This window comes from Myotis myotis, unplaced genomic scaffold (genome assembly GCF_014108235.1).
Source record: "Myotis myotis isolate mMyoMyo1 unplaced genomic scaffold, mMyoMyo1.p scaffold_m19_p_1, whole genome shotgun sequence".
In the NCBI taxonomy this organism is placed as follows: domain Eukaryota; kingdom Metazoa; phylum Chordata; class Mammalia; order Chiroptera; family Vespertilionidae; genus Myotis; species Myotis myotis.
In genome coordinates this window covers 61110289-61126617 of record NW_023416313.1, presented here as the reverse complement: position 1 = coordinate 61126617, position 16329 = coordinate 61110289, and the positions used below count along the sequence as shown (strand labels likewise).

General features: G+C 35.3%; 1 protein-coding gene across 3 annotated transcripts in view; it reads right to left on the bottom strand.

Annotated features, from left to right (window-relative positions):
* Positions 1 to 16329, bottom strand: part of CCSER1 (coiled-coil serine rich protein 1) — an 801991-nt gene that overhangs the window by 636325 nt on the left and 149337 nt on the right. For all 3 annotated transcript variants that reach the window (XM_036339701.1, XM_036339716.1, XM_036339709.1), the window contains exon 3: positions 10253 to 10437. In XM_036339701.1, coding sequence (XP_036195594.1) covers positions 10253 to 10437 — 185 coding nt within the window. The remainder of the gene's footprint in view (positions 1 to 10252; positions 10438 to 16329) is intronic.

The window sequence follows — 16329 nt, the reverse complement described above, 5'->3', positions numbered from 1 at the left end:
TAATGAAGAGATGGAGAAGAATTGGGGATGAAAACAGAAGAAATATGCTGATGAAATGCTGTTTGAAGGAGGTGAAAGGTTGAAATCAGGAAGACTGGTAGAAATGAGTGCTTTGAAGAACACAGGAAAGCATATCTCTAAGATCAGAGGAAATGAAGGACTAATGGGTAAAGATAGGAATATTTTTGGAGTGAGCGGCAAGAACAAGATAGGCAGCTTGAGGAGAGTGTTTAACATTCATATTTAGTGCCTAGAATAAGCAGCTGGTCTGTTATAGAGGGAAATGGCGTATCCTTCCTGGAAAGTAAAAAGGCAGGTGATCTAGTGTGATCTTGTAAACAGACCTCCTAGCAAACAAACAGAGTAGCCAACTGAATATTTTTCACTCTTAGGAGAGCTTATATATGGATCTCATTTAATGGAATGTGTCTAACTAGGACTGCAAATGAAAAATAAAGCCGTAATATAAAGATGTATGGGCTATGGCTCCTTGCATAATATCCATGCATGCTACATAACTATCTGAGTGTAAAACAAAGATGTTTCATGTGATTCAAGGTTAAAACACCCAGTTAATAAGTTCTGGTACATAATGTACAGAATAAGAACTATAGTTGAAAAAAATGGAGCTGTTCCTCATCGAGGTGGCTCCTTCTGTGTAAATGTGGAAATTGTACATGTCCAACAATCGAAACCTCATCCAACAATCAAATGCAGGAAGAAAGGACGCGGGTTGCAGGGAAGGTATTCCAGATCTCTCCCTACTTCACCTGTGCCTCTTGACACCTGGTAAAAGCTCTGATTCATGGGAGTCTCTCTTAACAAAATACTCTTTGTGTTTCTCACTGACACAAACACTAGTTATTGGGTAGTGTTGAAGATGACCTAGCTGATATTGTGTAAGGAGTAACAAATGTATACAATAAAAAGAGGACTAATAATATCAGTACTTAGGCTGTTTCAGGTTGGATGTAACAAGCTAAGCACAAATAGAAGATGTAGACAAAGGAGGTATTTCTGAGCAAACTTTTAACACTAGTGTAAAACGATTGCTGAATTAAATGATAAAACTAATAAAGTGACAGCTACTCTAATTTAGAAATGATTAACTCAAAAACATCGCATTGGAAAAATGTGAAATGTATGTGCATGATTCATTTCTAAGTCATACCTTTTTATCCTGACATTGCAAATATGATGGTATGGGATACAATTATCAAAGTCTCAATTTAAAAATTATTTCAAACACAATATTAATATGTTAAAATATTTATATTTTCTCTAAACTGTCTATAATTCTTAATATTTGATATAATATACTAATATATTTCTTTACCTGGGAAGTAAAAATAAATATTACTTAACTTACTAAATTAATTTATTATGTTGTATTTAAATTTCAGAATAAAGGACTCTATGAATAAATTTTGCCTCGTAGTCTAATTTGAATAAGGTAAAAACTTCAAAATCCAAAGACTATTTCCTCAGTAAAGGTAGTTATTTTACTCAAGACCAATCTGTCTTACAGGTTAGGCAGCTGTTTGAATGGTCAGAGATTTTTCATGAGTCCTAAATCAATAAATACTTTCTCTCATTCTATGAAAGCTGTGCTGGCCCACAGGGTTACCTAAATAAGGCATAAAATAGTTTTTATCTCACAGAAAACTGAGACAACTTGACACAGTTAAAAATGAAATTGTCATTTTTGCATTATAACCCCAACAATAAAAGGTAAACAACCTTAATTATGTAACTTATTAATATTAGAAAGATATAAACTCCCTAACAGGTATGCTCAATACAGTATGGTTAGATAAAAAAATTTTTTTCTACATGTGTTCTTAATTATTTCCTTGAAAAACATAATAAAAAATAAATTAAAATGTATACTTTCCACAATGAAGCTTTTAATATATATTATTTAATACTGATATTGTTACAACATGATTGTTTATTGCTATGGTCTAAAATTCACATGTTGAAATTCCAATCTCCAAAGATGATGGTTTTCGAAGGTAGGGTCTTTGAGAGGTGCTTAGTTCATAAGGGTGGAGGCCGCAGGAATCGGATTAGTGCTTGCATAAAAGAGGCTCCAGAGAGATACCTCGCCCCATCCACCATGTAAAACACATGGAGGAGGTGCGAGTTATGAGCCAAAAATGATGCTGGCACCTCAATATTGTACTTCCAGCCTCCAGAACTGTGAGAAATAAATTTCTGTCATTTTCACGCTACCCAGTCTATGATATTTTGTTATAGCTGCCTAAGGGACTAAGACACATATTAAGTTTTAAGAAAGTAATTACAGAGGAAAATATTAGTTACTCTGCACATTCTCATGTGAACTGAATGAAGAGATAGTTAATGATTGTGGTACTGCAACTTTATTTACTCAAACTAATCTTAAGGTCATTTAGGATGAAGTGAGTTAGCTCTATAAATAAGCTATTCATAATTCTGTCCATCAAACTATGAATAACTATGAAATCTGCTAAATAAAAATGACTCACCCAAAACTAAAAAAGAAAAAAGGTATACTTTATTCAATTCTGCCTCTTTAAAAGTAATGCTGAATCTTCAAGTTTATAAGAAATGAAGTGAGTTGGACTAGATAAAATATGCACAGGAGTTTTTAAAATATCACTTTAAACATACTTGACCAAGAACTTGTATTTTTTAATGGGTTCTCCAATAAATATCACAAGTAATTGACTACTTCTTGTCTCTTCTGTATGGCAAGTCCATAACTATTGTACTGATATGATCTTATATACCACTCCATAAGGCTAATTTTCTAGGGTTGGGGGCTGGATGAAAGAAAGTAAAGGGATTAGCCAAAAACATATACATATAACACATAGACACATATAACAGTGTGGTGACAGCTAGAGGGAAAAGGGTAAGGGAGGAAGGTGGAGGTGGGCAAAGGGGGTTGGGAGTAGGGATGGAAAGAGACTTTTCTTGGGGTGATGGGCACACGAATCAGTGTACAGATAATGTTTTGTTGGTTTGTACACTCAAAATGTGTAAGGTTTGGAGAGCAAATGTCACCCCAACAAATTCAATTTAAAAAAAGTAAAAATAAAATAAATAAATGTTTCTATTGTAACAGTATCATAATTGTATGGCCTTCATGATCAATAATTAGAAAAACCAAAGCTCTATCAAAAAATGTTTCACAAAAGTATCTGCACATTTGTATAATAAACCAAAATGTCAAATAATGCACATAAGCACACCACACACAAAGACTGCACTAAAAGCATGCATCATCACCTTGTCAGCAATTTTACCTTTAATTCACCCACATTTTTTGTGTATCAGGCACTGTAGTAAATGCTATAAAAATGTTAATACATCCAAAATTTCTTCCATTTAAAAGATGACTGTCTAACAGGTAAAATGAGACAAAAATCAAATAACTGAGTGGTGATTGCCACATATGTGATATAACTGAGAATGACATTAATAGGAAAGTATCATTAGTAACTAGGAAAATCAATAAAGGCATTATGAGTGAGGGCTATTAATCTAAAATTAATATACTGGTTATCAACAGATGTAATTTCATGTTGAATGACTGATACTTGTGATTCTCCTTCTTAAAGTATAAAAGGATTGAAGAGAATGATTTGTGTGGCACCATTTCCTTAAAAATATTAAGGCTTTCTTTTTCTCATTAGCTGTCCCTGTAGCAAGCAATGATATCTGTTTTAATTCCATTGACAATGAGTTAAATCAAAAGCTAAAATTATTAACCCTCAAAAAGTCATTAGTATTTTACATATTTGAAAGTCTTACCTAGCATTTCAGGATTAAGAGAAGAAATGTCTTCAGTCAGATTTTCTAATCATCTTTCCTTTAAAACTATTCTTTGAAACTTATTGTTGTACTTTCTTGTCTCTCAGAGTCCCTGTTCATTCAAAGCTGGGCCCCAATGGTAGAAATTAGCAAAAGACACAAGAATACACATATATATTCAACAGCATCTATTGAGCATGTGAGATAGACTCCATATAAATTAAATATACAGTAGTTCTTGTTTAATCCTTTTAATATTTGATATCACAGGTCACAATCCAAATAAAGCCCCACCCATTTAGGATGGTCAAAATGGTTAAATCTGTTGTATTGACAAGATCACATTAGTATCTCCCAATATGGAACTTTAAATACCTGAAGGGCTGACTCTTTCATCTCTGCATCTTCAGAGTAGGTTCTCAATAAATTTTTATTGAAAGAAACTGTGAATGTATTGATGAATGGATAAATGAATAAAAGATAAATTAATAAAGTAGGACATAGTAGAGCACAGAAGAAAAGTGAATGCATAGGAAAGTGTTTGGCTATTTAACATAGGGCTTAAATAGTCTTACATTATTTAACTATTATTAGTAATATCTAAATTCTAGATTTGACATACCAAATGATTAAAATATGACATGAGATGCTAATGATCTACAAGTAACAACTTTTTGCTTAAATATAAATCTGGTCTATTCTTCTATTGCAGAAGTCCTACAGCTTATATTTTCACTGTGCAGTTCACAGTTTCTATAGAAAGGCAGCAGGATGCCAAACTGCGAATGAAAGAAATTAGACTGTGTCAGAGTAAAACTAGCCATAAATGAATGCTGTCAGAGTCACTCAGCACAAATAGTTCAGGGCAACTTTGTGGATGCATTTTCTGAGTCATTTAAAGATAACACAACTTTCTGAATCAGCGTTTTAATGTAATAAAAAATAAATACTTCCAAATAGAGTAGGGTTCCCAGAAATTGAATTGAGCAGTTTTTAGATCTACATCTTAAGGCTTTTAAGTCAGGAAGAAAGCACATGCCAAAAAAATAAAATGTATGGTTATGAATGAATCCTTCAGTGTCAAAGATGTCTTCTATTTTCTCAGTCACAGTGACCAGAGCAGCCTGACATAAAGTCAGGACCCTTTATATGATTGTGGACAAAAGGGAGGGAGAGGCAAGCAGGAAATCTCAGTTAACTGAAAGAACTCAGATACAATAAATTATTTGAGAATATGATGGTCATCAGTGCTGACCGAGCATATCTCGGTCTACCCCTTCCAGTCACAAGAAACAGACTGCCTCCTGTGCCTTTGTGGCTAGTTTGGGCCATGTGATTAGATCAATGAATCTCATGGGTTGGAGCACTTATTATTGGGATTAGGACTTTCCAGAGAGCTCTTTAGCCCTGGTGAAAGGCAAAGTTTGCAATAGTAGCTGCTTCAACAGCCAGGATACAGAATGGACCTTGAACAGAACTCCCAGCACCTTATACAATTACTGAGAAAAACATATTATTAAGTGACTGAGATTTGGGAGCTATTTGCTATCACTTAGTTTATTTCATCTTTACTCACACATTCAGGCACATTCCTTTCTGTAATGACAGATCCTCAGTATTGATCATAACACATAATCTATCCTCCCATTAATAATTCTTATAAAGTAGGGTGATATTATAAATATTTGGAGGTAGACTTCAACTGTGTAAAGTTGTGGGAGAAACATGACAAGTCCTTACATTTATTCAATGATATACCACAGTCTGGAAGGGAAGTTCCCAGAAAGAAAGAGCCTATTTCTAGAAAAAATTTTGTTGTTTGTGTGTGGTTTTTGTTGTGTTTTTTTAAAAAATATTTGGACCCTCCTAAGAAAAGTATCAAGAAAGTTATTCATTATAGAAAAATTAAGAAAAGTATTTAAAGCAATTTGAGCACATATAGTAAATGTGAATGCTTGTACAATTGTTTCAAATATATTTTGGTTTCTTATAATAAGTTTAAGCAAAGTCCAATTTCTTCTGGGCCATTGATATTCAAATAATTATACATCCTACCATTTCTCTTTCAGACTGAAATATCCATAATTGTGGTCTATCTAATGTATTAGGGCATATTTTTGGTCATTGGGGAACCCTTAGCATCTTAATAAATAGAGTCATATCCTATTGGTAGAATTAAATCTCCATGAACTATACAAAGTAGGCCAGTACTTTCTAAGTATTAGTATCTTCTTTTGTGACAAAGTTCCGTTGTGAATGAACTATCTCTCAGTATATACACTAGTACCATTCATCAGCATATCAAGATATACTACCAAATGTTAAGTCCAGAAAAGTACTAAATTGTATTCCTTTTTTGTATTCTTTATGGAGGGTCTCAGTCTACACTTAGAGCAAGCACAGTTTGTCTTAAATGCGTTAACTTCATTACACATAAATGATGCAGAAAAAATAAAAAACTAATTTATATCTATTATATGCCCCCCAAGCAAGCATGATTTAAAGTTTGACAACTAGGGTCCAAATCTACTAGGTGTACTGGTTAATAATGGCGGATTTTGTAATCAAAGAAAACATGATAATTTCAATAGAAACATCAAAAGTGCTATATTCAAAGTAATGTCCAGCACTAGCTATGCATTTCCCCCAGCTTTCAGGTAATTTGTGGATACCGTCCCAATAGAACTTTTCTTGTTTTGAAGCAAACCACTCAGAGACCCAATTTTCCACTTCTTCGGACGTTTTGAAGTGCTGCTCAGAAAGTGCATGTGCCATTGATCGGAACAAGTGGTAATCTGAAGGAGCAAGGTCTGATGAATACGGCGGGTGGGGTAATACTTCCCAGGCAAGATCTTTTAACGTGTCTTTAACTGGTTTTGAAGTGGGTGATGGTGTGTCATCAGGAAGCAAAATTACTTTGCCGTGTCTTCTGGCACATTCTGGTCATTTCATGATTAAAGTGTGGTTCAAATTGATTATTTGTTGTCGGTAGCGATCAGTATTAACCGTTTCACCTGGTTTTAGAAGCTTATAATACACCACACCTTCCTGATCCCACCAAATGCAGAGCATTGTCTTCCTTCTGAAGCAATTTGGCCTTGCAGTCCATGTCAATGGTTGACTTGGATCAACCCAGGATTTTGTGCATTTGGGATTCTCAAAATGAATCCACTTTTCATCGCCAGTCACAATTCGATGCAAAGAAGACTTTCTTTCATGCCCTTGAAGCAACATTTTACTGATGACTTTTCGGTTTTCCATTTGTCTTTTGTTCAGTTTATGTGGCACCCATTTCCCTTCCTTTAAAATTTTTCCCAATAAAACAATTTAAAAATGAAATAAAATAAAATATTTCCCATTGCTTTTAAATGATTGGAAATTGTTTGCTGAGCAACGTTTAATCTTTCTGTAAGTTGTTTTTGAGCTTGACACACATATTCATCCAATAGTGCTTGTAATTGTTGGTCTTCAAACTTTCTCAGTTGACCTGGACATTCTTTGTCTTTCACATTGAAATCATCACTTTTAAAGCGTTTAAACCAGCATTCACTAGTATCTTGAGATGGAGCATGTTCACCATAAGCTTCCCGAAGTATACGATAACTTTCAGCAGCACTTTTCTTCAAAATAAAGTAATGAATTAAAACGTCCCACAAATGCTCTATTTTGGCATGAAATTCAACATTTTTAAGCGTAAAAATATCTATGATGTTAACACCTTCAGCAAATTTGACATATGAAGTTTTGAAGTTTGCTGTCAATACAACAAAATAGCATACATATCAAATCACATACATATCAACATATGTGTAACTCCATCTATTGAAAAAAATCCGCATTATTAACTGGCACACCTACTAAATCCTATTTCTGCCACTTACCATCTGTGTTACGGGGCAAGTGCTTATCTTCTCAGTGCTTTATTTTCCTATTTTGCATACTGTGATCAATAACAGTATCCCGTGGTTCATAGTTTCGTAAGAACTTAATGTTATAATACATGTGAAGCAGTAACTATAGCCCCTTGGTTAAAATTAGCCTTAATAATGCATGTTACTCTTATTATTGCTCTAAAAGAAAAAAAAAAAATAGCTGAACTATGGGTGTATCTTAAGTATATATATTCACTTGAAATATTTTGGAAAAGAAATATAGAAAATGTGGGTCACTTTTCACACGAAAAGCTATGATTTTCTAAATATATGTCACTTGTTTCACATATAGCTAAAATTACCTACAGAACTCTAGCATTTCTTCCTCACTCAGATTGCCATGAGATAGAGAATATATTTTATGCATTTTAATTTAACTATAAAACAGTTAATTAAAGGATGAGATAGTAGTTGCAAATCCAAAGGAAAACAGTAATGTCATAGAGATTTTAATAGGTTTCATGTGAAAATTCAAGTGTTTCATTATTTATTTCAAAAAGTTTTACCTGTAAATCCAGTGAAAATGTATAATATTTTAACCAAGTTTCTGTCCCAACCTTAATACTTCATAGCAGTGATTTTCAACTTGTGTGTCACAAGAATTTTTAAAACCTGCAATACCTGACTATTTAAGTCAGGTGTACTGACCTCTTTTCCCTTAGATTGTCAAATAAAAAGATGACAACAGCCAACACAATAATAGCTGCCCGGGGTGGACTAGTAAAAATTATTCCTATTTTTTGTCATATTGGGGAAAAATATAATACATGTTTTTGGTCTGTGCAGAATTTTAGTAATCAATTCATATGTGTTATGAGATGAGAAACTTTGAAAATTTGCTGCTTTATAACCTTTCCTTCCCCATGGCAATGGTGCCGTCCTGCCATCTACTGGAAGATCTACATCACTGCAGGGACATTCTGAAAATTCATAAAAAGCCTTAAATAAAAGACAAAATTACATTTTTGTGCTTTGATATTTTAAATTTTAAATCTTGAAAGTGTATCTCAAAGGAAAAGTTATTTTGTGATATTACAAGGGAAATTATTTAATGTAGTATAAAAATGAGATACAAAGAATGCATAAGAGGCCCAACTTTGGGCAAGTGTAACGAATAGTGCACAATTATTAAAATAAATACTGATCTATGAAGGTATAATGGAAATTTTATGAAGGGATAATGGAAATTATTATGTTTCATAATAATTCATTAGCCATAACTTATAATTTTACATTAACTGGAAATTTTTCTTAACATGTTCTTAAACTTAGAAAAAAAACTCAATTGTCAAAATAATAAGTTTTAAAGCACCAAAGAACAAAAAAGATGAAATATAATAGATTTCTATATATACACATGTAAATACACACAATCATGTTTTAGTATAATAAAAAACAAGAAGCCCATTATCATTTGTTGTTTTGTAATTCTGATTTTCTCAAGATTAAAATCTGGCCAAGCCTGACCTGATGGCTAGAACGTCTAACTTCAAGTACAGTGGTCTTGCTATCACTCAGTAGTACCTCAGTAACTTAAGCCTTCTTCACAACATGATGGTTTAAACTACATAATCTAACAATTTCATTTGAAAAAATTATCTAGCATATACAGAGATGTCAAAAATTATAGTTTTATGTATTTTTCACATATATGCATGAATAAATAGGTAGATAGGTAGATAGATCATTTGCAAGAAACACTGCTAAATATTAGGGATCAAAGGTGTTACTGAAAAAGTAATAAATCTGTGAGAAAGTAAAGTGAACTCCAAAAGGCCAGCCCTTCCCAATATTTGTGAGACCTGAGGCCTCCGGATCCCTTGGGCTGCAGTCCACTGGTCCCTTCTTCCCACCCCTGACTCCATCTCACGTTACAGAGAAGCTTCATTCACACGCCTCTAAGACACCAAGTCCACAAGTGCAAGCCTAGATGCAGCCCCCTACACACCCGCCTCCACCCTCACCAGCAGGCACCCAGAGTTTGGACCAGGAATTTGGAACCTCTAAGACTTAGAATGTGCAAAAGTTGTGGATTTTGCCTTGACACGCAGGCACCTCACTTTGTGTGGAAGGACAACTGTAAAAGGACAGGCAGAGTAGGGTCCATTAAAGGGTCTAAGGGTGGTACTGAAATAAGGGTAGTTTACAAAAGGACACATTTTATGCTAGCTAGAGGGTGATGGCACGGTGTGCAATAATGGTGCCAGAGCGTATCCTCAGGATCACCATTTTCCTTAGCTGTGCATTCCAGGGTTTTGTTCTAGAATGGAGAACATTGACCTTTCCATGGGAGCAAAGAAGACAGGAATTAAGGGCAGCTCTCTCTGTATGCTCCTATCTGTCATGAGGGTCTTAAGTGCAAAGTGAGCACCTCTGACTTGTGACATCAAACTATGGAGACCAATTTTCCCTTCAAATGTAAGGAGTCTAGTCTTCAGTCTGTTTTCATTTTGCATGCAAGAACTTGCCAGAGACAGAGGGAATTATTTCACCATGTGCAGGCACATGTATTTACTTACCATGCTGTTCATTTTTGAAGATGACGAACCTGCTCTTTGCTTTCTTAGACTATTAACGTCTTCCACATTTCCATCTTTTGGTTTCAAAATCATTCTGCTACTCCCTGCAGTTCCTTCTGATGAAGACCGCAGTCGTCTCTCTATAAATCTTCCTTCACGATATGGACTGAGGCTACTGGCAAGAACTATTACAAAAATAAATAAATATATAAATAAATAAGAATATAAATGTTTAGATGTAGTTTTCATAAATGTTTCATTGAAAGTATATGGGAAACAGTTAGTATCATTTAAAAATTCTCTCTCACAGAAAACGTTTAAAATTAACAGTGGTAGTTTAGTTTGCTTAATCATTTAATTACTTTGAAACCTAAAAACTTTTGGAATTAGCCCGGCCAGTGTACTCAGCGGTTGAGTGTCGACCTATGAACCGAGAGATCATGGTAATATTCCTGGTCAGGGCACATTCCTGGGTTGTGGGCTCGATCCCCAGTGTGGGGCATGCAGGAAGTAGCCAATTAATGATTCTCATCATTGATTTTTTCTATCCCTCTCCTCCTCTCACTTCGTCTCTGAAATCAATTACATCAATTATATCTATACTAGGGGCCCGGTGCATGAAATTAGTGCGCTGGTGGTGGGGGGTTCCCTCAGCCCAGCCTGCCCCCTCTCACATACTGGGAGCCCTTAGGGGATGTCTTACTGAAAGCTTAGGCCCTCTCCCTGCTCCCCTTAGGGAGCAGGCCTAAGCCGCAGTCTGGTCTCCCTTTGTGGGAGGCGACCGGGCTGATCAGGGGAAGGTGACAGGCCCATCACCCGCTGCTGCAGCCACTGCCAGTCACCACAGCCACCAAGGTGTTTTCATCAACACGGACTCCAGTCCCTTCACCATGAAAAAATGACAACTTTCTTTAGGCATTTTCAAGATGTGTCTTTCATAGGATATGACATTTCTTTATTATTGTTTTTTTATCCTCACCTGAGGATATGTTTTCATTGATTTTTAGAGAATGTGGAAGAGAAAGGGGAAGACAGAGAGAAACATCAAAGTGAGAGGAACACTTTGATTGGTTGCCTCCTGCAGAAGCCCTGACCTGGGCCCTGGCCAGGGAGGATCCTGCAATCTAGGTATATGCCCTTGGTCAGAATTGAACCCAGACCCTGCAGTCCACAGGCCGAGGCTCTATCCACTGAGCCAAACTGGCTAGGGCAGGATATGACATTTCTTAGCCCTCCAGCAGCGGACCTTCTTTTTTTTTCTCCAGGAGTGAGGTGGAAAAACCCTAGATCACCTTTTTAGATTCTTATTACCCAAGTTACTAAGAATATTACCAGTGGCCTACAGGGAGCTTAGCCAATGAGTGGTCAGAAAAGGTGTTTCCTCTATAGTTCACACCGATCGCCGGTTTGGCCCCAGCCCAGGCCTAAAGCCTCTGGCCGAGTCTTTAGGCCTGGGCATGGGACCCCCAACTCCTTCTGATTGCCGGCTCCACCCCTGTCCAGGCCTAAAGCCTCAGGGCCTGGGCAGGGCCCCACCATTTCCCTCCGAAAGCTGGCTCCTTTCCTTCCCAGGCCTAAAGCCTCTAGCCGAGGCTTGAGGCTTTAGGCTTGGGTAGGGGCCCCCTCGGCTCTGATCACAGGCTCTGCCCTGCCCAGGAGCCCCCTGGCTCAGGCCCTTCCTATGCTGCTCAGGGCCCACACGGGGCCTACCTCAGAGTGACCTGGGTGCTGATGATGTTCCTGGAACCCAGGCCACTGCGCACCTACGTATGCAAATTAACCGCCATCTTTGTTGGGTTAATTTGCATGCCCATCCGATTGGCTGGTGCACATAGTGGAGTGATACCAATTTGCATGTTTCTCTTTTATTAGTGTAGATGTGTGTGTGTGTGTGTGTGTGTGTGTGTGTGTGTGTGTGTGTATAAAACCAACAGTTGAATCTTTGGAAAATAAACAAAGTTGACAAACCTTTAACTTGGTTCATCAAGAAAAAAGAGAGAGAACCCAAATAAATAAAATCAGAAATTAAAGAAGAGAATTAACAACTGCCACCATAGCAATACGAAAGATTGTAAGAAAATATTACCAACAACTATATGCCAACAAATTGGACAACTGAGGTGAGATGGATAAATTCCTAAAAACATACAATCTGCCAAAATTGAATCAGCAAATATCAGAAAACCTGAATAGACTGATTATAACTAATGAAATTGAAGCAGTAGTGAGAAAACTCCCAGAAAATAAAAGTCATACACTAGACAGCTTCACAAGTGAATTTTATCAAAAATTAAAAAAAGAACTAAAATTTATCCTTCTCAAACTATTCCAAAAAATTCAAGAGGAGGGTGGACTTCCAAGCTCATTTTACTAGGCCAAATTATTTGGATATCCAAATCCAAAATTAGATAAAGACACTACAAAGAAAAAATATACAGGCCAATATCCCTGATGAACATTGATGCTAAATACCTCAACAAAATATTAGCAAATCAGATTCAGCTATACATTAAAAAGATCATACACCATGTCAAGTAACGTTTATTCCAGGAATGCAAAGATGGTATAATATCCACAAATTATTAAACATGCTATATCACATAAACAAAATGAAGAATAATAATCACATGACCATATAAAAAAGCATTTGATAAAATCCAGCACCCATTTATGATAAAAATTCTCATGCAAAGTAGAAATAGAAAAAACATACCTCAATGTAATAAAGGCCATATATGACAAACCCATAACCAACATTATACTCAATGAACAAAAAATAAATGTGTTTCCTTTAAGATCAGGAACAAGACAGGGATGTTTGCTTTCACCACTCTTATTCAACAAAGTACTGGAAGTTCTAGTCACAGCAGTCAAACAAAAAGAAATAAAAGGCATCCAAATTGCAAAGGAGGAAGTACAACTGTCATTATTTGCAGATTCCATGTTACTGTAGATAGAAAACCCTGAAGACTCCACCAAAAACCTATTAGAACTGATAAAATGAATTTGGCAATGCAGCAGGATACAAAATTAATACCCAGAAATCTATGGCATTTTTATAAAGCAACAATGAATAATCAGAAATAGAAATTAAGAAAACAATACTATTTACAATTGCAACAACAAAGAAAAAATAAGTTCCCTAGGAATAAATTTAACCAAGGATGTAAAAGACCTGTGGTCAGAAAAAAAAAGAAAGGAAGGAAGATACAAATAAGTGGAAGCATATACTGTGTCCATGGATAGGAAGAAATAACATCATTAAAATGTCCATACTACCCAAAGAATTGAATCTCTAAATTCAATGCAATTCCTATTAAAATAGCAATGGCACATCTCACAGTGTTAGAACAAATATTCCAAAAATTTATATGAAACCACAAAAGACTCCAGAGAGCCTCAGCACTCTTGGAAAGAATAAAGTTGGAGGTTGCCGGGAGCCGGTCCATCCTTGGAGGTGTCATGCTACCTGATATCAAGTTATACTACAAGGCCATGTTAATCAAAACAGCATGGTACTGGCATAAAAACAGGCATATAGACCAATGGAACATAACAGAGATTCCAGAAATAAACCTATATCTTTATAGTCAATTAATATTTGAAAAAGGAGACAAGAATATATAATGGGATAAAGACAGTCTATTAAATAAATGTTGTTAGGAATATTGTACAAAATATTGCAAAAATATGAAGCTAGACCACCTCCTCACACCATAACAAAAATAAATTCAAAATGGATTAAAAACTTAATTTGAGTTGTGAAACTATAAAAATCCTAGAAGATATAGGCAGTAAAATCTTGAACATTTCTCATAGCAATATTTTTTCTGATATATCTCCTCCAGTAAGGGAAACAAAATTTAAAATAAAATTAAAATGGGACTACATCAAACTAAAAAGCTTTTGCAAAGCAAAGGAAACCATCAATAAAATGAAAAGGCAACCCACTGAATGGGAAAACATATTTGCCAATGATATATCTGATAAGGGGTTACTTTACAAAATTTATAAAGAATTTATATAACTTGATACTAAGAAAATAAACAACCCAATTTAAAAATGGGCAAAGGACCTGAATAGACACTTCTCCAGAGAGTAAATACAGATGGCCAGTAGATGGATAAAAAGATTCAAATATCATTAATCATAAGAAAAATTAAAACTATAATGAGCTATCCCTTCACAACTGTCAGGATGGCTAACATCAATAAACCAACAAACAAAAAGTGTTGTGGAGGATGTGGAGAAAAGGGAACCCTCGCGCACTGTTGATAGGAGTACAGATCAGAGCAGCCACTGTAAAAAACAGCATAGAGTTGCCTCAAAAAAAAAAAAATGAAACTGTGTCATGACACATCTATCCCATTTCTGAAAATACTTCGTAAGAAACCCAAAACACTGATATGAAAGAACATATGCATCTCTATGTTCATTGCAGCGTTATTTATAAGAGCCGAGATCTGGAAGCAGCCCAAGTGACCATCAGTAGATAAGTGAATAAAAAAGCTTTGGCACATTTACTCAATGGAATACTACTCGGCCATAAAAAAGAAGGAAATCTTACCTTTTGTGACAGCATGGATGGACCTGGAGAGTATAAGCCAGTCAGAGAAAGACAAATAAATACCATATGATCTCACTTATAAAGGGTGTCCCAAAATTCACGCAAGAAGTAATTTTGATAGAAAACACAGGTTTATAATCAAAAATTGTAAATTTTTTATTGATTCATAAAGTATACAGTATAGGGTTATATAAGGAATAGCATGTCGGGTAAACGGCCTCCATGGCTTTGCTGGCACAAACACACTCTTTTGTTATTGCCTGAGCAGCCGCATTTTTGAAGAAGAATGGTTTGATGATGCCTACAGCCCAAAATCCGCACCAAACAGTGGCATGTTGTGGATGCATTTGTTTCTCAACAATCACTCATGGATTTTCTGAACCCCAAATGCAACAATTTTTGTTGATTAACCAAGCCATCAAGATGAAAATGAGCCTCATCAAAATTCAGCCACATTTATGCAAAACGGCCATGGAAAATTTCAACAAAAGAGTGCGTATGTGCCAGCAAAGCCGTGGAGGCCATTTACCTGATATCCTATTCCGTACATAACCCTATACTATATAATTTATGAATCAATAAAAAAATTACAATTTTTAATTATAAACCTGTGTTTTATATCAAAATTACTTCTTGCGTGAATTTTGGGACAATCTTTATGTGGAATTTAATGAAAAAAAATAAACACAATAGAAACATATTCATAGATACAGAGAACAGACTGACAGCTCTCAGAGAGAAGGTGGTTTGGTGACTGCCAGAGGAAAAGGGGATGTGGGGAGGTAGAAGAGAGCAAAGAGAGAACAAATGGTTGTGGTAAGAAACTTTGGATGGTGAGTGAATGATTCAGTATGCAGATGGTGTCTTATTAAGTTGTACACTTGAAACCCGTATGGTTTTATTAACCAATGTAATCTAGTAAATTCACTTAAAAATAATTCCTATAATTTTTTAAATGTAGTTATAGCTAAAAGTATGGAAATAAAATGCTAAAATGTCAATATTTGATAATTCTGACAGAGTAGAAGCAATTATTTCCTTTGTATTTCACAATGTTCCTTTAATTTTTACAATGTTTCTAAAGGAATATATTGAGGATAACTTATGCACAGCTTCCCTAGGTCAGATAATTTTATTTCATATTATAATTATAAACATGCAGAATGGACAAAATGAATAGAAACAAAACAAAAAAGTTGGCAGATACATAAAAATGATCTCATCAAATGTAAAAAAACACTAAGCTATATAATTATATCACTAAACAATTAATTCATGGATTTAAAAGTTTAAAATTTCCATAATCATGGAGGGACTAGTTAGGTAAATCATATAATGTTATGATTCATAACATTATAATATACAATTTGACTTATAAATCTTATTTTATATTTTAGTATTATTATTCTTAATGTTTTAGAAAGAGCCCGGGCATATTTGCCTTATAGCCTGGCCATTAAGAACCTGAGCTTTGGATTGAGATAGCTGTAACTGTGGCCAATGTTGTCAC